General features: G+C 56.6%; 3 protein-coding genes across 3 annotated transcripts; 1 reads left to right on the forward strand and 2 right to left on the reverse strand.

Moving 5' to 3' along the window:
• IL11 (interleukin 11) lies at positions 1-3,024 on the reverse strand (the record flags this gene model as incomplete). The annotated part of the gene is made up of 3 exons (XM_080704531.1): positions 1-171; positions 2,721-2,882; positions 2,995-3,024. 3 exons carry the CDS (start codon positions 3,022-3,024, stop codon positions 1-3), a joined length of 363 nt encoding a protein of 120 aa, XP_080560657.1.
• A 9,197-nt stretch (positions 3,025-12,221) lies between these two features.
• TMEM190 (transmembrane protein 190) lies at positions 12,222-13,811 on the forward strand (the record flags this gene model as incomplete). Its single annotated transcript, XM_080703751.1, has 5 exons — positions 12,222-12,279; positions 12,374-12,409; positions 13,208-13,333; positions 13,416-13,500; positions 13,589-13,811. The coding sequence occupies 5 exons, from the start codon at positions 12,222-12,224 to the stop codon at positions 13,809-13,811; spliced, it is 528 nt and encodes a 175-aa protein (XP_080559877.1).
• A 7,898-nt stretch (positions 13,812-21,709) lies between these two features.
• Positions 21,710-22,201, reverse strand: TMEM238 (transmembrane protein 238; the record flags this gene model as incomplete). The annotated part of the gene is made up of 1 exon (XM_080704529.1): positions 21,710-22,201. The coding sequence occupies one exon, from the start codon at positions 22,199-22,201 to the stop codon at positions 21,710-21,712; it is 492 nt and encodes a 163-aa protein (XP_080560655.1).
• Between the last annotated feature and the right edge of the window lie 2,747 nt (positions 22,202-24,948).

A 24,948-nucleotide genomic window follows, 5' to 3' on the forward strand; every position in this document is an offset into this window, starting at 1 on the left:
TCACAGCCGAGTCCTCAGCAGCAGCAGCCCCCGGGCAGCCCAGTCCAGGGTCAGGTGTAGCCCACCCAGGACGGCGTGGGCTGCCCTGATGCCCCCCCAGGCCGAGGCAGGAGGTGCCAGGGGGGGTGGCGGTGGGTCGGGGGATGCCTGGGGCAGGGCCAGACGAGACATCTGTAAAGAGAGTACCGAGGTTAGCACAAGGCACGGGGTGCACTGGGAGTCTGGAAAGGACATTTGGGGACAGACTGCATATTTGCAGTCTCTGGTGTGCAGAACAAAATGACTAAGCGGGGAGCTCTTCAAGAACTTGGGTTCAGAAAACTGAGGCTGGACTCAAAAGGTTGCCTTTTTTGGGTACTGGTACTAGAGATTGAACCCAAGGGCGTCCTACCTTTGAGCTGGACCCCCAGCCCTTTTAAAAATTTTTAGGTTCTTTCTAAATTGCTGAGGACCCAAGTTGCTGAGGCTGGCCTTAAACCTGCAATCCCGCTGACTCAACCTCCTAAGAATTGAGATTACAGGTGTGCCCCACCCATACCTGGTCAAAAAGTTGCTAGCCAGCCAGGTGTGGTGGCGCAGGCTTGTAATCCCAGCATTCAAGAGGCTGAGATCGGAGGAGGATCGCAGTTCACCAACAGCCTCAGCTACTTAGTGAGGCCCTTTGCAACTCAGTGAGACCCTGTTTCAAAATAAAATATAAAAAAATAGGGCTGGGGGTGTCGCTCAGAGGTAGAATGCCCCCGGGTTCCATCCTAATACCGCACACATAAACAAAAAGTTGCTATCTCAAGGGTAGGCCTTCAGGGCTAGGTTTTTGGGGGCTGTGTCTAAGGCTTCTTGGGGGTAGTCAGTACTGAACTCTTGGATTTTTGTGGTGCTGGAGATTGAACCCAGGGACATTCTACCTCTGAACTATAGCTCCAGTCCTATTTTTTATTCTTTATTTTGAAACAGGATCTTATTAAGTTGCAGAGGCCCTTACTAAGCAGCTGAGGCTGACTTCAAACCTGTGATCCCTTGTCTTAGCCTCCCAAGTACTGGGATTATAGGCATGTGCTACCATGTCCAGCCAGGGCTAGAATCTTGAAGCTAGAGTTTTCTTTTTTTCTTTTTCTGATGGCACTAGGGGTTGAAACCAGGGGCATTCTACCTCCAAGCCACAACCCCAGCTCTATTTCTTTCTTTCTTTTTTTCTTTCTTTTTCTTTTTCTTTCCTTCTTTCTTTCTTTCTTTCTTCCTTTCTTCCTTTTTTTTTTTTTTTGTGGTCCTGGGGATAGAACCCAGGGGCCTCTACCTCTGGGCTATGCCCCCGACCTATTTTTTTATATTTTATTTGGAAACAGGGTCTCACTAAGTTACTGAGAGCCTCATTAAGTAGCCGAGGCTGGCTTCGAACCTGTGCAATCCTCCTGTCTCAGCCTCCCAAGTACTGGGATTACAAGCGTGCGCCAACACGCCCGGCTTCATTTTTTAAATTTTGAAGCCATGTCTCACTAAATTGCTGGAGCTGGCCTCCAACCTTTGATCCTCCTGTCCCAGCCTCACAAGTCCTGGGATTACAGGCTTTGGTACCATACTGGACTATGGAGTTAGGTTTCTAGGGACAGTGTCTAAGATCTGTGGGCTCAATTCTGGGGTCAGCTCTAGGATCTTCATGCTGGAGCCTTAGATATAGGGTCTCTAACCACGTATGGTAGCTAGAGACCCTGAATCCAAGTCTCAAGCTAAGAATTTGGGTTCTTTTCTTCTTTCTTTCTTTCTTTTTTCCTTTTTTTTTTTTTTTTTTTTTCCTTTTGCGGGTCTGGGGATGGAACTCAGGGGCATTCAACCTCCGAGCTACACCCCCTGCCCTATTTTTTATTCTTTATTTTGAAACCGGGTCTCACTGAGTTGCAGAGGGCCTCACTAAGTAGCTGAGGCTGTCCGCAAACCGTGATTCTCTGGTCTCAGCCTCCCTAATGCTGGGATTACAAGTGTGTGCCACCACGCCTGGCTTTTTTTTTTTTTTTTTTTTTGTATTGGGGATTGAACCCAGGGGCATTCTACCTCTGAGCTATACCCCCGGCCCAGGATTTGGATTTTTTTAATTAAAAAAAAATTTGTGTGTGTGTGGTAACAGGGATGAAAGGGATGAAACCCAGGGGCATTGTACCTCTGGGTACACCCCCAGCCCTAATTTTTAGTCTTTTTATTTTTGAAACAGGGTCTCACTGAGTTGCGAAGGGCCTCGCCAAGTAGCTAAGGCTGTCTGGGGAACCAGGATCCTCCCAGTCTCCGCCTCCAGAATCCTGGGATTACAAGCATGTGCCACCACACCCAGCCTGGATTTTGATTTTTGAGTCTCTAAGACTTGGGGTGGAAATGTTGGGCTGCAAGACCTCTGGATACAAGCTCTGAAGCAAGATATCAGGCTCCGGGGTCACATGGTCTCAGGGGCTGGGGTCCTGTGGATGCCAGACCATGAACTATAGGGTCTTAGGGTTTGGGGTTAAAATTTGGAGTTTTGGGGCAGGATTTGGGGGGATCCGGGGCATCAGGGTCTCATGACCTTGGGTGTCTCAGGGTCAAGAACTCAGTGAGCAGGGTTTAGGTTTGAGGTCTAGGTTTCTAGAGTTATGCTGGAGTCCTGGGATCTCCGGAATCAAGATCTTGGGCCACAGGTTGTAGGGGTCTTGGGAATCAGAGCTAATAAGGTGTAAGATTTTGAAGCCAAGGCATACCAGGAGCTGCAGCCGGCGTAGTAGCCGGTCTAGCCGGGCCTGCAGAGCACCCAGCTCAGGCTCCAGGGTCTTCAGGGAGGGCCCACCAGCGCGACGCAGCCACTGTACATGCCGCAGGTAGGATAGCAGGTCAGCTCGAAGCCTTGTCAGCACACTGGGCAGCTGGAACCAGGGCAGGGCCATCAGGAAACACGTGGTACATGCCTCCTAGCCCCGTGGTCCCTTCTCCCTTCACCACCCAGCTCTTACTTTCCCAGCCTACCGCAGCCCTTACCTGCAAGGCTCCCAGTGCCCCTGCACTCATGGCCAAGGTGGGGAGGGAATCCAGGTTGTGGTCCCCTTCGGCTGGGAATTTGTCTCTCTGGTGGGAAAGAAGCTATGAGGGGGACCCCACCCCCTACCCAGGCCCCAAACTCTCCCCTCCCCTGGTTCTGCCACCCTGGCTACACGGAAGGCATGCCCAAAGATCCCCCCATCCCCTCTCATATCTGTCACCCCACTCCACTCTTTCCTGGCCCCAACCCAGTCCCTCCAGCCTCCTTACCAGCTGTGCAGCCAGCTGCCGAGTGTCTGCCAGGAGAGAGCGGGTCAGCAGCACAGCACTGTCTAGCTCTGCCCGAGGGTCTGGGGAAGCTCGAGGGGGGCCAGGAGGTGGCCCAGGGGCAAAGGCTCTATCTGGCCAGAGGCTCAGCACCACCAGGACCAGGTGGCAAACACCTGAGGGGAGGAAGACAGAGAGAACTCAGATCGGGCACCTGGGTCTGAGGGAGGAGGGCAGGGGCTTGGACCTCTGGCGGGAGGTCTGGACTCCTAGTCTGAAGGAGGAAGGCTGGGGTCTGGATTGCTGGTCTGGGGGAGGAGGGCTGGAAGCCTGCAGTCTCAGGGTGGAGTGCCTAGGGGCAGGTCGCAGGGACCGGGCGGGCTTCCCTCTCCCTCCCCGGCTCTGGCTGCCCCGCCCGTCGGAGCAGACGCGGCCCGGGGCGGGTAGACGGGCCGGGCGTCTCCCGTCCGCCCCCGGACGCCGGAATCTGGGCCCCGGGGCGGGGCATGAGGGGGGAGGCACAGGCCAGAACCTGCCCCCTCCCCGGCCCCGGGAGCCCGAGCCGGCCTGGGAGCAGGGGCAGGAGCCAGAGACCGGGGCTGAGACCCGAACACGCTGCCTCCTCCTCGGGGAGGCCCCCGAGACCCTCAAGCAGTCCAGCCGCAGTGGGCGCGCCCGGGCGCACCTGGGCGGAGAGCCGCGGGACGCGCGCTGCCTGGGACCGGCGCTCGGGGCTCGGGGGCTCCGGCCGGAGGCTCGCCGGCTGCCCATCCCCCAGCTGCCCCGCCCACCCCTGCGACCGCCAGCCAATCAGCGCCCCCCGGGCTGCCGCGCTCCCTTATCACACCCCCACCCCGCCCCCTGGTCCCCTCTGGCCGAGGCCCGTCCTCTCGCCCCTCCCCGGCCGGCCGTCTGTCCGTGCGTCCGTCCTCCTGCCGGCCCGCGTCTGTCTGTCTCTCCCGGCTCTCTGTCCGCACCCCTGTGTCTCTCTGCTTGCCCAGACTGGGACCGGTGCTCCCAGGCTTGCTCTCATCTCCTCGGACTCTGCCTCAGTTTACCTCCCCGAGTCTCTCTCTCTGTCGGGATCTCCGCTGACTCCCTGGGCCCCTAGGCTCTTTGGGATCACCTCCTAGCATCTGTCCCTCTGTCCCGGTCTGGCCGGCCCCTCTCTGGGGGGGTGTGATTTGCCCTTTCATCTGTCTGGGTGTCTCTCTGCCCATCTCTTCACTGGGCTCCTACTTTCCCTGAATCTCCTTTTTCTCTCACTCCCGTGGCTCCCTCTCGCCTCTGTCCGGCTCAGTGCCCGCCCGGTGTCCGCTCCACACCCTCCCCCGCCGTTGGTGCCTCCCTCCCGCCCTGTCCCCCACCCCATGAACTGGAACCGACTTACAGTTCATGTCCCCACAGGCCAGGGGTTCCCCAAAGCAGGGGCAGGGAGCCCGGGGCCTTTAACCCTTCCCTGTCCGCTGCCGGGGGGAGCCCCGGGGGTCAGCTGGGCCGCGGCCTGGGGAGGGGAGGCATGTGCGTGTGCGGAGCAAGGGCCGCGCCAGTGAGGGAGTGTGTGCGCCTGGGGGGTTATATAGGGGGCCGGGGCGGGCGGGCGGGGGGCAGGCGGCAGGGGAGGGCGGCCTGACACATACTGAGTCACCCTCCCTCCTGCCTTTTCCATTCAGACAAGCCGGCTGCCTAGCAGGGCTCACGCAGCCTCGCTTGCTCGGAGGAGGGCACGGAAGGAAAAGTTGGAAAAGTTGAAAAGTGAAGGGGGGGTGGTCGGAGAGGGGCTGGTGAGGTCATTGGCGTCCCCTCCCTCCACCTCCACGGCTGGGGCAGACACAGGCGGTCCAAGAGCTGGGGCCTGGCTGTGGGTGGGGGGTCTGGCTGGACCAGAAGTGGCGGGAGGAGAGAGACGCAAGCCACAGGCCCAGGGACACAGAGGTGCTAGGGGACAAAGGGCCATCAGGGCACTGGGACAGAGAAGGAAGCTCCGAGATGGAGGCAGGGAGACACAGACATCCACAGAGATGCAGAGATGAGTTAGAGGTGGAGACGCGGGGAGCAGAGATGGGGACCGAGGTAGAGAGGACCAGAGTCAGCCCTGGAGACAAAGAAAAGAGAGGCAGGAAGACAAATAACAGGGACTCATGGAGGCCCAGAGACCCCCAGGGGAAGAGGGAGAGACAGGGCCATCAAGGCTCAGAAAGGGGGAGAGCAGCGGACCAGGATGGAGAGCCCGGAGACAGCCAAGACACTGGTGTTAGCTGAGGGGGTTGAGATGACAAGGACTCAGCAATGGAGAAGCAGGGGACAAAAGTCAGGTAGACACATGGCGGTGGGAGAGGACCAGAGACGGAGACCAGAGACCCAGAGAGGCCTCCAGACATCGCAGAGGCAGGACCCAGGCATGTGACACTGTGACACTGCACCTCTGGGCCACAGTTTCCCTGTCTGTGAAGTGGGAGTAAGGATACACCCATACCAAAGTGCTCCAAAGGATAACATAGCTCACCTACCCAGGCAAAATACAAAGGATAGACAGTCACCACTGCCGTTCTTAGGATGGGTTGATTGAGGTATTGGGAATTGAACCCAGATGCATTCTAACTCCAAGCTATACACTCAGCCCTTTATTTTTTAATTTAAAAAGGTGTCTTAGCGGGGCGTGGTGGCGCACGCTTGTAATCCCTGTATTCGGGAGGCTGGGACCGGAGGATCGCAGTTCACGGACAGCCTCAGCTACTTAGTGAGGCCCTCTGCAACTCAGTGAGACCCGGTTTCAAAATGAAGAATAAAAAATAGGGGGCAGGGGGGGGGTATCTAGGAGGTCAAATGCACCTGGGTTCCATCCCCAGATCTGCAAAAAAAAAAAAAAAAGTGTCTTACTAGGTTGCTGAGATTCTCTACGTGGCTGAGGCTGGCCTCTAATTTGTGACCCCTGTGTCTCGGCCTCCCAAGTGCTAGGATTACAGGTGTGCACCACCGTACCCAGAAGGAGTACACTTTTTTCCCCCCCACGGGTCTGGAAATGAAACCCAGGGGCATTAGACCTAGGAGCTATACCACTTGCCATCTTTTTTATTCTTTATTTTGAAACAGGGTCTCACTGAGTTGCAGAGAGCCTCACTAAGTAGCTGAGGCTGTCCACGAACCGCAATCCTCTGGATCTCAGCCTCCCAAATGCTGGGATTACAAGTGTGCACCACCACACCCAGCTAGGACTATACTTTATGTATTGTTCAGGCCACTGGGAGAAACACAACATGGGAAGTGGGTGAGATGGGGTGAGAAAGATGGGGGCACCTGACAGCCAGGGCCAGGGTACTGGAGATCTGGGTAATGCCACCCAAGAGATGGGGACAGGAAAGGCTTCCAGGTAGACAGGGACACATTACTTTGGGGGTTACACAGTGGGTGAGCACCAGAGAAATAAGGACGGAGGTCAGCCCAGCAAGGCAGGAACAGAGACACCAGCCCCAGCCTCAACAGCCTCCTCCCCAGGCTGCAGATGGCAGAGAGAAATGGGATCCACTGGGGACAGGAGGTGACAGGGAATTCCAAAGGTTTCCCTGCAGACTCCTGTCCCCACCTCTGAGACTGTGGTGCACTGGTAGGGGGGCTCTGGGATTGAATGGCAGTTGGAGGGCTCCCCTCCCCATCTACCACGGTGGTGGGGGAACGGTTCAGGTCCCTAAGGAGGTGAGGTCACAGCACCCCCGCAGCGTGACATGACCTCATCGCCTCAGGTAAGAGTTCTTTCTCTCCTTTTCTTGGTCTGTCATGACCACCCCTTCGAGGGCCCCCCGGGGGCCCTCCAGAGTCCCGGCTCCTGCTGGGACCTGGGCCTCTGACCATTGGGTCTCCGCCCCTCAGGGGGCCTGTTTCCGGCTGAGTCAGCGTGGGGGGCCCAAGGCTGCGTCAGTGAGGGGAGAGCTGACGTAGCCCCCCCCAGACCAGCAGGGCCAGCCAAGGTGACTCAGGCCACCAGCCTGGGGGATGGACTGTGGACTGGCCTGAGGGGATGGGGGACTAGGCCTGGGGCCAGCCTTAGAGCAACCCCAGGGATCCGGAAATGCCAGCCCCTTTCATCCCTGGGGATCTAGGAACGCACCCTCCCAGGGATCTGGAAATGCAATCACTTCCACCCCCAGGGATCCAGGAATTCTCCCCACTCCCAGACCCATGAGTACAGGACACTGCCCTCCTCCCTCAGACCTGGGAGTACAGGATGCTAGAATTCCTCCCTCAGACCCAGGGTCCAGGCCCCAACCCTCCTCCCTCAGACCCAGGAGTCCAGGCCCCATTCCTCCTCCCTCAGACCCAGGGTCCAGGCCCCAACCCTCCTCCTTCAAACTCATGGGTCCAGGTCCCAGCCCTCCTTCCTCAGACCCAGGGGTCTAGGTCCCAGTCCTCTTCCTTCAAACCCAGGAGTCCAGGACCCTAGCCCTCCTACCTCAGACCTGGGGGTCAATGTCCCAGCCCTCCTCCCTCAGACCCAGGGGTCCAGACCCCAGTCCTCCTCTTTCAAATGTAGGGATCCAGACTAGCCCTCCTCTGCCAGACACAGGGGTTCAAGCCCAGGCCTCCTCCTTTATACCTGGGGGTCTAGTCCCCAGCCCTCTTCCCTCAGATCCAGGGGTCCAGACCCCAGAGTCCTCCTCCCTGAGACCCATGGATCCAGACCCCAGTTTTTTCCCATCAGACCCATGGGTCCTGGCCCCATCTACCTTCCCGAAGACCCAGGGGTCCAGACCTCAGTCATTCTCCCTCAAACCTGGGGGTCTAGACACCAGCCCTCTTCCCTCAAACCCAGTGGTCTGGGTCCCAGTCCTCTTCCATCAGACTGAGGGGTCCAGATGCCAGGCCTCCTCCCTCAGACCTAGGGGTCCAGGCCCTAGCTGTCCTCCCTCAGACCCAGAGGTCCAGGCCTTCCTCCCTCAGACCCAGGGGTTCAGGCCCAGCCTTCCTACCTCAGACCCAGGGGTTCAGGCCCCAGCCCACCTCCCTCAGACCCAGAGGTCCAGGCCCAGTCCTCCTACCTCAGACCCAGAGGTCCAGGCCCAGCCCTCCTCCCTCAGACCCAGAGGTCCAGACCCCAGCCCCCCTCCCTCAGACCCAGTCCTCCTCCCTCAGACCCAGAGGTCCAGGCCCAGTCCCCTCCCTCATACCCAGAGGTCTAGACCCTAGCCCTCCTCCCTCAGACTCAGGGGTCCAGGCCCTAACTCTTGTTTGGAGATAGTTGGAAAACTTGGGGCCCTCCTGCACTCTGGGAGCTCCTTATGTAGGATGGTCACCAGTCTAGGTCAGGTCCTAGATCCTGGGCTGGTGCCATTTTTTGCTATTGCCTCGGACCTCACCCTGGAGGTTGTGGGGTCAGACTTCGTCCCCTCCGACCCCCAGTGTTTGAGACTTCTGAGTCTTCCCTGGGCAGGATGGGAACAAATTGGACCACTTCTGTTGTGAAAACAAGAGCAAGATGAGGGGGAGCGGAGGTGGGGGGACCCAGAGGTGGGGTTGGGGAATCCCAAGAACTGGCAGATGACAGAGACAAACAGAAATAGAGACAATACCACAAAGAACCAGAATGAGAAGACAGATGCAAGAGAAGATGGATGCTAGGGAGAGCAGCTTAGAGCTCCAAATCAGAGACTGAGGAGGAAACAGGGTCCGGGGGGCCCTTGGGGTGGTCACAGACACTGGGGGAGGCGCCCGTGTCTTGTGGGGGTTGGCGGGGAGGGGGGGTCTTTGCTAGTGTGCTGGCCCCTAGGTGGGGTTTGTGCTGGCTGGGTGTGATGTCAGCAGGTCCCAGGCTGTGTGTGTCCGTCTGTCTGTCCCTGGGGGGTCCTGTCTGGCCTCTGGGGGGTGACGGGGCAGTCCAGCCACAGAGGCAGCCTAAACCTGTCATTAGCGGTGAGGTTCATGACGGTGGGGGCCCCCCCAGTCTCAAGCCGCGGTCCAGGGCCGGGCAGCCCCGCCCCCCACCCCCTCCTTGATCCCTGAGGAATCCCGGGAATTGGGAAGTGGGTCCAGATGGTGTTGACACAGGAAATGGTCAGCAGCTGCCCAGCCTCAGCCCCACAACCCCTTTGACCTCCCACCCCCGGCCCCCTGCCAAGCCCCTCAACCTGTGTCATCTCTGACGGAGGCAGCTCAGGGCCCACTCAGCACCCACCAGGATGTTTACAGGAGATGCGGGTATGACAGGGAGTTAGCCCCAAGCCTTCTAGGGAAATGAAATCTGGTCTTAGACCCTTCCTCCCTCAGACCCGGGGGTCCACAGCCTCACTCAGCCCTTCCTCCCTCAGACCCGGGGGTCCACAGCCTCACTCAGCCTTCCTCCCTCAGACCCGGGGGTCCAGGACCCAGCCCACTTCCCTCAGACCCAGGGGGTCCTGATCCAGTCCCTCCCCGCTTAGATTCAGAATCCTGCGCCAAAGACAGACCTCCCTCAGGAACTGAGATTCCCTCCTCATTGTGCTGACCTTGGGACGGAGTAGTGGCCATATTCCCAGCCTCCCTCCCCAAACCGGCTTCTTCTCCTTGGAAGCCTAACCTCTTGACAACCTGTGGGAAGACAAAACGCACACCAACAACTCAACAGTCTCTTTGATATCTGCCTTTTACATGTGGGGAAACTGAGTCTCAGGTGGGCTACGGGGCACCTAGAGCATGGTTCAACTAGCAGCCTCTGAGCAGCTGCCTTCCCTAGGCCTTCAAGGCTGGGCCAGTCCGATTTCTGGCCAAGGGTTCACTAAAGAGGAGGCGTGGTGCAGTCTGGGAGAAAAAAATCCCACCAGGGCTGGTAGAGACCAGGGTCCTCTCTACCAGGGATCCAGCCCCATGGCCCCACCCTCCTCCAGTCTCCTGGTTGCCAAGAAACCTTCCCTAACAATGGGGCTCAGTGAGACCCCTCTTCATACCCAGGCTCCTCTGGTTACTAAGGGGAAAGACACCTTAGTAACCAAGTTTCCTAAGACTTGGCTACTTCCAGGCACTGGAAGGGAGGATTCTCTAGCAAGGCCTCAGTATCCTCACCCCCTTGGGAATCTGAGTTTATAAAGGGCAGGTCCGCGCCCCAGGCTCTTTCCTGGCTTCTCCTTCCATCTTGAGTCATTAAGGAGGCCTCCTAAAGACTGAAACCCCATGCCCACCCAGCTCTTCCCCCTGGACACTAAAGACCCCCCCCCCACCTTGGTACTGGGGATTAAACCATGGGCACTCTAGAGTACCTCCGAGCTACACCTCCAGTGCTTTTTAAATTCTTATTAATTTATTTTTTGCAGTACTAGGGATGGAAGCCAGGGGAATTCTACTTCCAAGCTACACCCCCGGTCCTATTTTTTATTCTTTATTCTGAAACAGGGTCTCACTGAGTAGCTGAGGTTGGCCTTGAATTTGCGAGCCTCCTGTCTCAGCCTCCCAAGTACTGGCATTACAAGCATACACCACTACACCCGGTTGCCCTTTTTAAATTTTTTTATTTTTGGGGTACTGGGTTGGAATCCAGGAGCTTTCTGCCTCCAGGCTATACTCCCAGACTTATTTTATATTTTATTTGGAAACAGAATCTTACTAAGTTCCTGAGAGCCTCACTAAGTAGCTGAACCCTGCAATCTTCCTGTCTCAGCCTCCCAAGTACTGGGATTACAAGCGTGCGCCACCAGAACCAGCAAAATTTTTAAGTTAATATTTTGAGGATTGAACTCAAGGGCATTCTACCTCTGAGCTATATCCTTATCCCTTTTTCTTTTTCTTTTTTTTTTTTTTTTCTTTTTTTGTGTTGGTCTGGGGATGGAACCCAGGGGCATTTGACCTCCTGGCTACACCCCCTGCCCTGGTGTGTGTGTGTGGGGGGGAGGGTACTGGGGGCGAAACCCAGAGGCTTTTTTTTTTTTTTTTTTTTGCGGGTCTGGGGATGGAACCCAGGGGCATTTGACCTCTGAGCTACACCCCCTGCCCTATTTTTTATTCTTTATTTTGAAACCGGGTCTCACTGAGTTGCAGAGGGCCTCACTAAGTAGCTGAGGCTGTCCGCGAACCGTGATCCTCCAGGTCTCAGCCTCCCGAATGCTGGGATTACAAGCGTGCGCCACCACGCCCGGCTAACCCAGAGGCTTTCTACCTCTGGGCTATACTCCCAGACGTATTTTTATATTTTATTTGGAAATAGGGTCTCACTAAGTTGCTGAGAGCCTCACTAAGTAGCTGAGGCTGGCTTCGAACCTGTGTGATCCTCCTGTCTCCACCTCCCAAGCGTGGGGATTACAAGCGTGTGCCACCACGCCTCATCCCTGCCCTGTTTTTTATTCTTTATTTTGCAACAGGGTCTAACTAAATTGCAGAGAGCCTCACTAAGTAGTTGAGGCTGCTGTCCGCAAACCACGATCCTCTAGTCTCAGCCTCCCGAATGCTGGAATTACAAGTGTGCGCCACCATGCCCAGCTTCTTTTTTTCTTATTTTCAAACAGGATCTCGATAGGTTACTGAGGCTATCCTCCGACCTGCAATCCTCCTGTCTGAGCTTCCCAAGTACTGGGATTACAGACCTGCACTACCATGCCTTCACATACTTTATTTTTAATTTTTTTTTTTTTTTTTTTTTTGTGTGTGTGTGTGTGTGGTACTGAGGGTGGAACCCAGGGGCTTTTCTACCTCCAGGCTATATTCCCAGACCTATTTTATACTTTATTTGGAAACAGGGCCTCACTAAGTAGCTGAGGCTGGCTTTGAATCTGTACAATCCTCCTGTCTCAGCCTCCTAAGTACTGGGATTACAGGCCCCTGCCACCATCTCCCATTAGGAGTCCATTTCTAGGCCAGAGGGACCTTCTCACCAAGCCCTTGTTGACAGGACTCCCTGGCAACAGAACTTAGAATCTTGAGGCCAGGGGCCAGTGGGCGGGGCCAGCTGTTGCTGGGGTGATGTCCTTCAAGGCCTAGAGGCCCAAAGGGTCTGGGGAGGCAACATGGTGGGCTCAGGGGTCTCAGCGTTGGGCCTGTTCCTGTTGATGCAGGGCTCAGTAGGTGAGGAGGCTGATGGAGAGGTCAGCAGGGGTGGAGGTAGGGGCCACCTTGGCCTCCACACAGCTCCCCCAATACCACCCGTTTTCTCTCACAGATGGGAATGGAATCCAGGGATTCTTCTATCCATGGAGTGAGCAGAAGCTAAAGTTTCGGGGCCCCTAGGAGGGGGAACCCAGATTAGAGGCTAGGGTCTGAAGGAAGGAGGGTGAAGTGTGACTCCTAGGTCTGGGGAGGGCTGGGCATGGACCCCAGGGTCTGAGGGAAGAGGGCTGGGCCTGGACCTCAGGGTCTGAGGGAGGAGGGCTGGGCCTAGACCCCAGGGTCTGAGGGAGGAGGGCTAGGCCTGGACCCCAGGGTCTGAGGGAGGAGGACTGGGCCTAGACCCCAGGGTCTGAGTGGGAGGGCTGGGCCTAGACCCCAGGGTCTGAGGGAGGAGGGCTGGGCCTGGACCCCTGGGTCTGAGGGAGGAGGGCTGGGCTTAGACCCCAGGGTCTGAGGGAGGAGGGCTGGGCCTGGACCCCAGGGTCTGAGTGGGAGGGCTGGGCTTAGACCCCAGGGTCTGAGGGAGGAGGGCTGGGCCTGGACCCCAGGGTCTGAGTGGGAGGGCTGGGCCTAGACCCCAGGGTCTGAGGGAGGAGGGCTGGGCCTGGACCCCAGGGTCTGAGGGAGGAGGGCTGGGCCTAGACCCCAGGGTCTGAGGGAGGAGGGCTGGGCCTAGACCCCAGGGTCTGAGGGAGGAGGGCTGGGCCTGGACCCCAGGGTCCGAGGGAAGAGGGCTGGGGCCTGGACTCCTGGTCTAAGGGAGAGATGGGCCTGGACGTCCTGGTCCTGCTCGGAGCTAGCACTGGCAGGCAGCCCCGAGTCTGGCTGGCCCGTGTGCAGCCTGCAGGCCGGCTCGCTGAGGAGGTCCCTGCCGTGGTGTCTCCAGGCTGTGAGGGAGATGTGTGGGACCGGGAGAGTTGTGGGGGTCAGGCGGCAATTGAGAACCCCAACCTCTGCCTGCGTCTGCGATGCTGCTACCGGGATGGTGTGTGCTACCACCAGCGTCCAGATGGTGAGTGGCCAGGAGGGAAGGGTGCCGGGGTGCGGGGCTGGTGGCTGGTCCCCAGGGTCTTCAGCCTCCCTCTGCTGTCCAGAAAACATGCGCAGAAAGCACATGTGGGCGATGGGCTGGACCTGCGGCGGCCTGCTCTTCCTGATTTCCAGCATCTGCCTGTTCTGGTGCGTAGTGTAGTGGGGTGCTTGGCTGGGCACCAACACCCCAAGGAACAGGCGACTGGCCACGCTGAGTGTGTCCTCTCCCTGCCAGGTGGGCCAAGCGCCGAGACATGCTGCACCTCCCAGGGTTTCTGCGGGGTAAATGTGACCTGTCACGGACAGTCTCGCTGCTGTCCAAGGGAGAGACAAGTGAAAAGAAGACGGCCTCCATCCGTAGCACGCCAGCCTCCATGGCCATGGAGGGGGCGGATGCCTTGGGCACCGAAGGGGAAGCAACCGAGGGAGAGGAAACAGAGGGGGGAGAAGAAGATTAGGGGTGTCCCTGGGGGACCCCTCAATACAGATATGGCCTATAGATGTCTCTCTTTCTTGTTTTGGTACTGGGAATTTCAATCCCCAGGCATTCTACCTCTAAGCTGCACCTCCAGGCCTTTTTAGTTTCTCATTTTGAAACAGGGTCTTGCTGAGTTGCTGAGGCTGGCCTTGAACCTGTGATCCTCTTGTCTCAACCTCCCAAGTACTGGAATAATAGGTGTGCATCACCATGCCCAGCTTGTCTCTTTTCTGAGAGCTGTAGGGAACGGGCTCAGTGTAAACCTGGGGCAGGGTCTGTGTGGGATGAGACTAGAAACCCCCTCAGAGAAAGTGGGGAGGATCTGAGTTGACAGGACCCTGAGCTGACTAGGGGAGCCGAGCCTGAGTGGAGGGGTTCCCAGCTGAGTGGTGGGGTCCTGAGCAGAGGGGGGCATAGGTACTGGGTCTGGAGTGACTTGAGCCTGGAAAGGGGGAGTTGGGAATGAGGGGTGCCTGAGCTGGGCAGGATGGGGCTCACACCGCCCTGGAAGTGTACCCTTAGCTCTGTTGCTGGAGGCCTGGTGGCTGACTGAAGTCCCCATCCCCGAGCCCCTCCGGTGCTGCTCGCCACTGAAGACTGGGCTGGGTGTCCCCCAGCAGAAGACTTTGGCTCCCAGACTCCCCACCAGCCAGCCAAAATTTCCTTGGAAGTGTGCTGTGGTCCAAGACTCATCCTGCCCAGCCAGCCCTCCTCCCCTCCCTGGTCCCTGTGGTGTGGAATCTACACCAGCTGCACTCCACGTGTTTCCCAGTACATATCTCACAAGTCCAGTGTGTCCTTGTGTCTTCTTCTTGGACCCCAACTATACAGGGAGGCCTGGGTGGAATGGGGGGCCAGGGCTTGAGATCACCTCCCCATTGCCCTCTGAAGGGCCAGCAAGGCTCCGGGCTCCTATATCCTCAGTGGCTCCAGATCCCCCAAGGGCTTCCAGTCCTGGAAGGAGACAAGCATCCCCTATCCCCCGCCCCAGCACAATTCTTCTTCCAGACAGGAAAGCAGCACTGGAAGGCACAAAGCTATTTATCCAAGTGAGGAAAGGGGGGTGGGGACAGATGGGTGCACTGGTGGCCAGCTGATGTGGAGGGCAGCTGCACATCTCAGTCTGGTCCTTACTGGTGAGGTCGTCTGCAGGAGGAAGAGCGGGGTTAGTGACTGCTTCGGACCGCCCTCCTCCATCCCTTCACTTCCCAGGTCCCCTACCCAGTGGTGGGGGCAGGCAGGGAGCTGCACACACTTGCTTATTTGTCCCTCCCTTCCTGCAACCTCCCCGTGGGCTGCTGTGCCCCTAGGTGTACCGGTGTTCACTTAACTCATTGGAACTCACTGGTAGAACGGGAATGGGAGACAGGGAGAAGTGGAGAAAGGGAGAGACTAGGCAGAGAGACAGAGCAAGAGGGACCTGAGGAGACAGGAATGCAGGAAGACAGGCAGAGAGGGAGACGGGAGGAAGGGAGAAATAATCGTTGGGGTCCCACAGCCCATGTACTGTTTTGGTCTCAGAGGAAGAAGGGTGCATCTTTGGCTAGAACATGTCCCTCTGTCAAAATTTAAGTTCTGAGCTGGGCGTGGTGGTGCACGCCTGTAATCCAGGTACTTGGGAGGGTGAGACAGGAGAGTGTGCAGGTTGGAAGACAGCCTTAATTAGCAACATAGTGAGAATCTTAGCAACCTAGTGAGACCCTGTTTCAAAACCAAAAATAAAGCCGGGCGTGGTGGCGCACACTTGTAATCCCAGTATTTGAGAGGCTGAGATAGGAGGATTGCACAGGTTCAAAGCCAGTCTCAGCTACTTAGTGAGGCTCTCAGCAACTTAGTGAGACCCTGTTTCCAAATAAATATATAAAATAGGTCTGGGGGTATAGCCCGGAGGTAGAAAAGCCCCTGGGTTCCATCCCCAGTACAAAAAAAAAAAAAAAAAAAAAATTCAAATTCTGTTCTCAGCCTGGCGTGGTTGTGCACGCTTGTAATCCCAGCATTTGGGAGGCTGAGATTGGAGGATCACGGTTTGCAGACAGCCTCAGCTACTTAGTGAGACCCTGTTTCAAAATAAAGCATAAAAAAATGGGCAGGGGGCATAGCTCAGAGGTCAAATGCCCCTGGGTTCCATCCCCAGACCCGCAAAAAAATAAAATAAAATAAAAATAAATTATGTTCTCAAGTGTGGGCAGTACCCTTCCATATAAGGAGTAGTCCTTGTTTGGACAGGCTTGCTTTCCTTGTGAGAAAAGCCTCCGCTTGAGTCCACCTGGCCGGAGGCTCCGGCAATGGAGTCCATTTGGGGATGGCAGCAGTGGACGTTGGAGCAACGTGAAGGATTTTCAGGCAATTTTAACTACAGATAGTTATTTCTGCATGATATCACCAATTTTACAGTAGCTCCTATTTCACCTATACACACACACACACACACACATATTTTTTGGTACTGGGAATTGAACCCAGGGCCACTCTACCTTTGAGCTTTGAGCCACACCTCAGCCCTTTTTTGTACTGAGGATCAAACCCAGAAGTGTTTTACCTTTACCTCCAAGCTAGACCCCCTGCCCTATTTTATTTTTTATGTTGAAACAGGGTCTCACTAAGTTGCTAAGGCTGGCCATAAACCTGCAATTCTCCTGTCATAGCCTCCTAAGAACTGGGATTATATCCATGTGCCACCATGCTCAACCCTAAGGCTGGTCTTGAAATTCCGATCCTCCAGTCTCAGCCTCCCAAGTAATGGAATTATAAGTGGACACCACTACACCTGCCTTCTGTTTTATTTTTTTAAAGTTTTTTTTTGGTACTGGGGGTTGAACCGAGAGGCATTCTACTTCGAGCTATACCCTTAGCCCTATTTTTTTTTTTTTTTCCAGTACTAGGGATGGAACATAGGGGCATTCTACCTCTGAGCAACACCCCCAGCCCTATTTTTTAAATTATTTTTTTCTAATTTCTTTTTTTTCTTTTTTCTTTTTTGGTGGTACTGGGGTTCCTGGAAACCCTTCTACCTACGGGTTACACCCCCAGACCTATTTTTATATTTTTTTTGTTTGGAAAAAGGGTCTCTTACGCCAGCACGGCTGGCTTTGAACCTGCGCGATCCTCCTGTCTCTGCCTCCCAAGCGTGGGGATTACAAGTGTGCGTCACCATGCCAGGCTTATTTTTTTCTAATTTCGAAACAGGGTCTCACACAGTTGCGAAGGGCCTCGCTTAGTAGCTGAGGCTGTCCGCAAACTGTGATCCTCCGTCTCAGCCTCCCGAATGCTGGGATTACAATACAAGTGTGTGCCACCATGCCCGGCTCCCAGCCCTATTTTTGTGTGTGTGTGTGTGTGTGTATGTGGTACTGGGGGTGGAACCCAGGGGCCTTCTACCTCTGGGCTATACTTCCAGACCTATTTTTTATTTATTTATTTTTTTTTGGTGGTACTAGGGGTGGAACCCAGGAGCTTTCTACCTCCAGGCTATACTCCCAGACCTATTTTATATTTTATTTGGAAACAGGGTCTCACTAAGTTGCTGATAGCCTCACTAAGTAGCTGAGGCTGGCTCCAAACCTGTGCAATTCTCCTGTCTCAGCCTCCCAAGTGCGGGGATTACAAGTGTGTTCCACCACACCTGGCCTCCCAGACCTATTTTATATTTTATTTGGAAACAGGGTATCACTAAGTTGCTGAGACCCTCACTAAGTAGCTGAGGCTGGCTTCAAACCTGTACAATCCTCCTGTCTCAACCTCCCAAGTACTGGGATTACAAGCATGCGCCACCCGGCTCCAGCCCTATTTTTTAACTTTTATTTTGAAACAGGGTCTTGCTAGGTTGATGAGAACATCACTACTTGCTGAGACTTTCCTCAAACCTGTGATCCTCCTATTTCAGCCTCCTAAGTACTGGGATTATAAACATGTGCCACCATGTCTGGCTCCTTTTTTTTTGTACTGGGGATTGAACCCAGGGGTACTGTACCTCTGAGCTACACCCAGCCCTATTTTTTATTCTTAATTTTGAAACAAGGTCTCACTGAGTTGCACAGGGCCTCACTAAGTAGCTGAGGCTGTCTGCGAACCACTATCCTACTGTCTCAGCCTCCCAAATGCTGGGATTACAAGCCTGTACCACCATGCCCGGCTCCTTTTTTAAATGTGTGTGTGGGGGGGTACTGAGGGATTAGACCCAGACGTGTTCTACCTCTGAGCTACACCCCCAGCCCTTTCTATTTTGAACCAGGGTCTTGCTTAATTACCACGTCCTAGCCTGGAACCTATGATCCTCTGTCTCAGCCACACCGAGCACTGAGATTACAGGCATGCTTCACCATGCCTGGCTAGGGTTCAAGTCTTCCATGTGGGAAATAGATTCAGTCACTCATTCACCCACCCCTAAACCCAGTCACTCATCTGTCTACCTACCCACCAGTCCAAACAATCCATCCAAGCACCCATTCACAGTTCTACTCATCCAACCATATCCACTCATATTCACCCACCTACATCTTCCTGTTTAACCAATCCATACACTCATCCATCCATTCAATCACATCTACCCATCCTCCACCAACCTATCCATCCACCATTCCATCCCTCCTCAACCAACTGATTAATCCCTCTATCCATCCACCCATTCTCCATCAACCAACTATCCATTTACCATTCACCCCCATCAACCAATTCATTTACTGAACCTCCCACCCACCCATCCATCAACCAATCCATCCATATGCCATTCCATCCCCCATCAACCAATTTACCCATTAGACCTTCTATTCACCCCCACCCAACACCCCATCCATCCATTCGCTAACCCATCTACCCATCCATCCATCCATCCATCCATCCATCCACACACCCATCTCATCTACCCACACATAAAGGAACTCACCCATTCACGCATCAACCCATCCACCTATCCAGCAACCACATCTACTCATCCATCAACCAACTCTACACCCATCTTTCCTCCATCATCTACTAATTGACCCATCATTCTTTCCACCTACCTACCCAGTCACCAGCCTCTCCCAAGTTCATACTTTTTTGCTGGGCAATGTAAGGAACAACAACCCAGGTCTCACCCTCAGAAGACTCCCTGACACATAAGAGGGTCATCCAAGGACAACAGGGATAACTCGGGAAGACCAAGAGAAGGATAGAAAAGTTGAGCTGCCTCTTAATGGACAGGGGAAAGTTTTCTGGGTAGAGTGCAGATAACAAGGGCACTCCTGACACTGAGAAGGATGTGAACTCAGGCCGACTGGTGGGAAAGAGCTTGGCTGTGGACTGAGAGATGTCATTACTGCAGAAAGGAGAAGGGGAGTCAGAGTGTAGAGCGGGACCATGTACCCATAAGAGCCTGGGTTTCCAGAGGGTAAAAAGAAGCCGCAGCAGGTCTTTGAACAGAGGCACGCAGGCAGGCAGGCAAGCTGGAGTAGTGTGTTTAGGAGAGGGGATATAGTATTTCCCCCTTATCCATATATATATATACACACACACACACCACAGGATTCCTGAAACCACCAATAGTAGAAAGTAAAGGAGAAAGTGGAGGGAATGAGAGTGGCTTCACTTCTGCTGCCTCCGATGGTCCTTTCCATTCTTTCCCTACCTCATAGTTCTACTTGTCAGGAAAGTAGCGGCTCCTCAACCTATGTGTTGTGCGGCCTTGGGCAAAGGTGGCACCTTCTTTTCTTACTCCACTGTGGGGTAAGAGCAGTGACCAGACACTCAGTTATGCCGAAAGGATTAAATGAGGTCCGATGCCCTCGAGGCTGGAGCACGGGTGGTGTCTCTGAATGCTGGAGGTGTTGCCTAGGTGTCCCCTCTGCCCTCATCTCCAGGGGTGGGGGCAGCGTCCCTGTCTACTCCTAAGCCCACTGCCTCTGAGTCTCCCTGTCAGGGTCTGGTGACCCTGCCAGTCTCCTATCCGGCATCCTTCCTGCCTGCCCCCCGCTGACTCTTGCGGTCTGTCTGGGCTTCCCTGCCTGTGCTCCCCTGCCTGGACTCCCCTGCCTGTGCTCCCCTGCCTAGACTCCCCTGCCTGGGTTTACCTGTCTGGACTCCCCTACCTGGGCTCACCTGCTTGGACTCCCCTGCCTGGACTCCCCTGTCTGGGCTCCCCTACCTGGGCTCACCTGCCTGGACTCCCCTGCCTGGGCTCACCTGCCCGGGCCTCCCTGCCTGTGCTCCCCTGCCTGGGTTCACCTGTCTGGGCTCCCCTACCTGGACTCCCCTGCCTGGGCTCACCTGCCTGGGTTCCCCTGCCTGGACTCCCCTGCCTGGGTTTACCTGTTTGGACTCCCCTGCCTGGGCTCCCCTGCCTGGGCTCATCTGTCTGGGTTCACCTGTCTGGGCTCCCCTGTCTGGGCTCCCCTGCCCCGGCCTCCCTGCCCGGGCCCCCCTGCCAGGGCTCACCTGCCTGGGTTCACCTGTCTGGACTCCCCTGCCTGGGCTCCCCTACCTGGACTCACCTGCCTGGGTTTACCTGTCTGGACTCCCCTGTCCGGGCTCCCCGACCTGGGCTCACCTGCCTGGACTCCCCTGCCTGGGCTCCCCTGCCCGGGCTCCCCTACATGGACTCACCTGTCTGGACTCCCCTGCCTGGGCTCACCTGCCTGGACTCCCCTACCTGGACTCCCCTGCCTGGGCTCACCTGCCTGGGTTTACCTGTCTGGACTCCCCTGTCCGGGCTCCCCAACCTGGGCTCCCCTGCCTGGACTCACCTGCCTGGACTCCCCTGCCCGGGCTCACCTGCCTGTGTTTACCTGCCTGGACTCCCCTGCCCGGGCACACCTGCCTGTGTTTACCTGTCTGGGCTCCCCTGCCCGGGCTCACCTGCCTGTGTTTACCTACCTGGACTCCCCTGCCCGTGTTTACCTGCCTGGACTCCCCTGCCCGGGCTCCCCTGTCTGGACTCCCCTGCCTGGGCTCACCCGCCTGGACTCCCCTGCCCGGTCTCCCCTGCCTGGACTCCCCTGCCCGGGCTCACCTGCCTGGGCTCACCTGCCTGGGCTCACCTGTCTGGACTCCCCTGCCCGGGCTCCCCTACATGGGCTCCCCTGCCTGGTTCACCTGTCTGGACTCCCCTGCCTAGGCTCCCCTTCCTGGGCTCCCCTGTCTGGACTCCCCTGCCCGGGCTCCCCTACCTGGACTCACCTGCCTGGGTTTACCTGTCTGGACTCCCCTGTCCGGGCTCCCCGACCTGGGCTCACCTGCCTGGGCTCCCCTGCCCGGGCTCCCCTACATGGACTCACCTGTCTGGACTCCCCTGCCTGGACTCCCCTGCCTGGACTCCCCTGCCTGGACTCCCCTGCCTGGACTCCCCTGCCTGGACTCCCCTGCCTGGGCTCACCTGCCTGGGTTTACCTGTCTGGACTCCCCTGTCCGGGCTCCCCAACCTGGGCTCCCCTGCCTGGGCTCACCTGCCTGGGCTCACCTGCCTGGACTCACCCGCCTGGACTCCCCTGCCCGGGCTCCCCTGCCCGGGCTCCCCTGCCTGGACTCCCCTGCCCGGGCTCCCCTGCCTGGACTCCCCTGCCCGGGCTCACCTGCCTGTGTTTACCTGCCTGGACTCCCCTGCCCGGGCTCACCTGCCTGGACTCCCCTGCCCGGGCACACCTGCCTGTGTTTACCTGTCTGGGCTCCCCTGCCCGGGCTCACCTGCCTGTGTTTACCTACCTGGACTCCCCTGCCCGTGTTTACCTGCCTGGACTCCCCTGCCCGGGCTCCCCTGTCTGGACTCCCCTGCCTGGGCTCACCCGCCTGGACTCCCCTGCCCGGTCTCCCCTGCCTGGACTCCCCTGCCCGGGCTCACCTGCCTGTGTTTACCTGCCTGGACTCCCCTGCCCGGGCTCACCTGCCTGGGCTCCCCGGCCGGCCTGCTCACTCGCCGCCCGCGCCGGCCTCGAGCGTGGCGAGCTGCAGGCGCACGCGGCGGGCGGCGGGCGGCGGGGGCGCGCGGGCGGCGGGGCGCGCTCCCCGGGAGCCGGGCGCGGGCCGCGCGGGCGCCGACCAGCGGCGGGACAGCTTGCGCGCCAGGCGGGCGAGCGCCGAGGGCCGCAGGCCGTAGTCGCGCTCGAGCTCCTGGCGCGAGATCTCGATGTTGCCGGTGTACCAGAGGATCCAGCCCAGCAGGCTCAGGAACACGAGCAGCGCGCCCGAGTAGATGAGCAGGTCCCCGAAGTCGCGGCCGCGCACCTGCAGCTGCGCGAACACGCCGGTCAGCAGCGCCGCCATGCCCGCCACGTCCAGCGCCACGGCCAGCAGCAGCGCCACGCGGCAGCGGCCCAGGCCGGCGGCGGGCGCGGGCGCGGGCGCGGGCGGCGACCCCGGCGGGGCCGCCTGGGAGGCGCAGGCCGCGGGCGCCGCCGCCATGGCCTGCCCGCCGCGCCAGCCGAGCGAGCGAGGAGCCGCGAGCGTCCCGGGCGCGGCCCCGGGGCGGGGTCTGGGGACGGAGCCAGGTGTGCCCGGCGCCGGCCGGGTCACCTGAGCCGGGCGCCCGCCGCGGGGCCGTGCCAGGGCAGCAGCGCGGGGTTACTGCAGGCCCAGGGCCCCTGCGCCCCAGGAGAGAGACAGCTCTGGTCCAGTTTCTGGGGGCCAGATAGAGGCAGCCGGCGGGTTTGCGTTCAGTGCCTGCCCCCGAGGCCGCCCGCGAGCCGGGCGCCGTGGTGGGCACTGGAGGGGTCAGAAGCAGCACGAGACAAGGCCGCTGGATGCCAAGGGGGGGGGTCGCTTTGCCGCAGTGCTCTCCCCCAGCAGAGTTCCTTTATCTTCTCAGGTCTTCTGGGGCCTGTGTGCGGGTGCCGCGGCAAATGAGCCTAAGGTGCGACGATTCCTCAAAAAATGGCTAATACTGCCCGCCATCAGACCCAGAGTGGATGCAGCAGGGCAAAACTGAAAGCAAGGGCTCATTGGCTCAAACCCCACAGAACGGGACGGCTGTGGACCTGACAAGGCCCTGCCCCAGGAGGGAGGAGTCCCCAGAGAAACCCCGGAGTCAAGGTGTGCCAGTGTAGGCCAGCGCTCTGACACGCCTTTGCTTCTGGAGGGTGAGCTGAGGCCATGGAAACTTCAGGCAAGGCTCCTGCTCCTTGAGCGTGGCCCTGAAAACGGAATGAGCTTCCAGGGAGCTTAGTGATGTGACTAAGGCACACTGGAGGCCTTAGGACGAGCCTGGGCAGACCAAGGGCGATCACACGCAAAGCTCTCTTCTGAAAAATTCGTCCTATCTCGCAAGCTGTCACTCCACAATTTGAAATCTGTGCTCCCCCGGGGTGGTAGTCTGCGAGACAGTTCTGTCTAGAGTCTCCCCGACCCTATGAATAGTTTCAGAGTTCATTTCAAGAAGACTGGCACACAGCTGGGTATGGTAATGCAGGACTGTAATCACAGTGCTTGAGATGCGGAGACTAGAGGATCGCAGATGGGAGACCAGCCTCAGTAATTTAGTGAGGTCCTCTGTAAATTGATGAGAACCTGTTTCAAATTAAAAAATAAAACAGAGCCAGGTAGCCAGGTGTGGTGGTGCACGCTTGTAATCCCCGCGCTTGGGAGGCTGAGACAGGAGGATCGCAGAGGTCTGAAGCCAGCCTCAGCTACTTAGCGAGGCTCTCAGCAACTTAGTACACTTTTTTTTCCTTTTTTTTTGGTGGTACTAGGGGTGGAAGTCCTACTACCACACCTGGCTCTTTTTTGTGTGTGTATGTGGTGCTGGGGGTAGAACCCAGGGGCTTTCTAACTCCAGGCTATACTCCCAGACCTATTTTATACTTTATTTGGAAACAGGGTCTCACTAAGTTGCTGAGAGCCTCACTAAGTAGCTGAGGCTAGCTTTGAATCTGTGCAATCCTCTTGTCTCAGCTTCCCAAGCACAGGGATTATAAGCATGCGCCACCATGCCTGGCCTTGTGATCCCAGCAGGATAGCAATTCAGGGACAGCCTTAGCTACTTAATGAGGCTCTCTGCAACTTAGTGAGACCCTACTTCAAAATAAAGAATAAAAAATGGGACTGGGGGTGTAGCTCGGAGGTAGAATGCCTCTGGCTTCCATCCCCAGTACTCTGGTCCATATAAATAAATATATTTATTTTTATACAAAAATAAAAATAAATAAAAATAAAATGGAGCTGGGTATAATGACGCATACTTGTAATCCCAGTACTTGGGAGGCTGAGACAGGAGGACCAGGTTCATGGTCAGCCTCAGCTACTTAGTGAGACCCTCTTTCAAAATAAAGAATAAAAAAATAAGTCCAGTGTGGTGGCACACCCTTGTAATCCCAGCCTTTGGGAGGCTGAGACCGGAAGATCGTGGTTTGCGGACAGCCTCAGTTACTTAGTGAGGTCCACTGTAACTTAGTGAGACCCTGTTTCAAAATAAAGAATAAAAATAGGGGCAGGGGGTGTGGCTCAGAGGTCGAATGCCCCTGGGTTCCATCCCCAGGCTCGAAAAAAGAATTAAAAAAATAGGGGTGGGGGTGTAGCTTAGAGATAGAATGCCCCTAGGTTCAATCTCTAGTATTGAAATAAATAAATAATAAATAAATAAATAAAATGGGGGTATAGCTTAGAGGTAGAAAGTTCGTGGGTTCAATCCCTGATGGAGACTGAGTGTTTCTGAGTAGACCCAAACCAACCTGGCATGGTTAAATGGGTAAGGTGGCAACTCTGCCAGAGCATTTCTGGGGAGTTCTAAAAATGTCTGAGCAGGTCTGGGTGACCTCACTGGGAATATCTGAGGCTTTATGAAGAACAGAAGCATCGAAGATACCTGGGTACATTTTTTTTTTTTTCCGGTACTGGGGGTGAAACCCAGAGGCTTTCTACCTCCGGGCTATACTCCCAGACCTATTTTATATTTTATTTGGAAACAGGGTCCCACTAAGTTGCTGAGAGCCTCACTAAGTAGCTGAGGCTGGCTGAGAACCTGTGCGATCCTCCCGTCTCAGCCTCGCAGGGATTACAGGTGTGCGCCACCACCCCCGGCTCTGGGTAAATCTTAAATAGTTCATGCATTCAATTTACAAGTGTTAGCCCGGCGTCGTGACACACGTTTGTAATCCCCGCGCTTGGGAGGCTGAGACAGGAGGATCGCAGGTTCACTGCCAGCCTCAGCTACTTAG

The sequence above is a fragment of the Muscardinus avellanarius genome, assembly GCF_963383645.1.
Source record: "Muscardinus avellanarius genome assembly, chromosome: 10".
NCBI lineage: Eukaryota > Metazoa > Chordata > Mammalia > Rodentia > Gliridae > Muscardinus > Muscardinus avellanarius.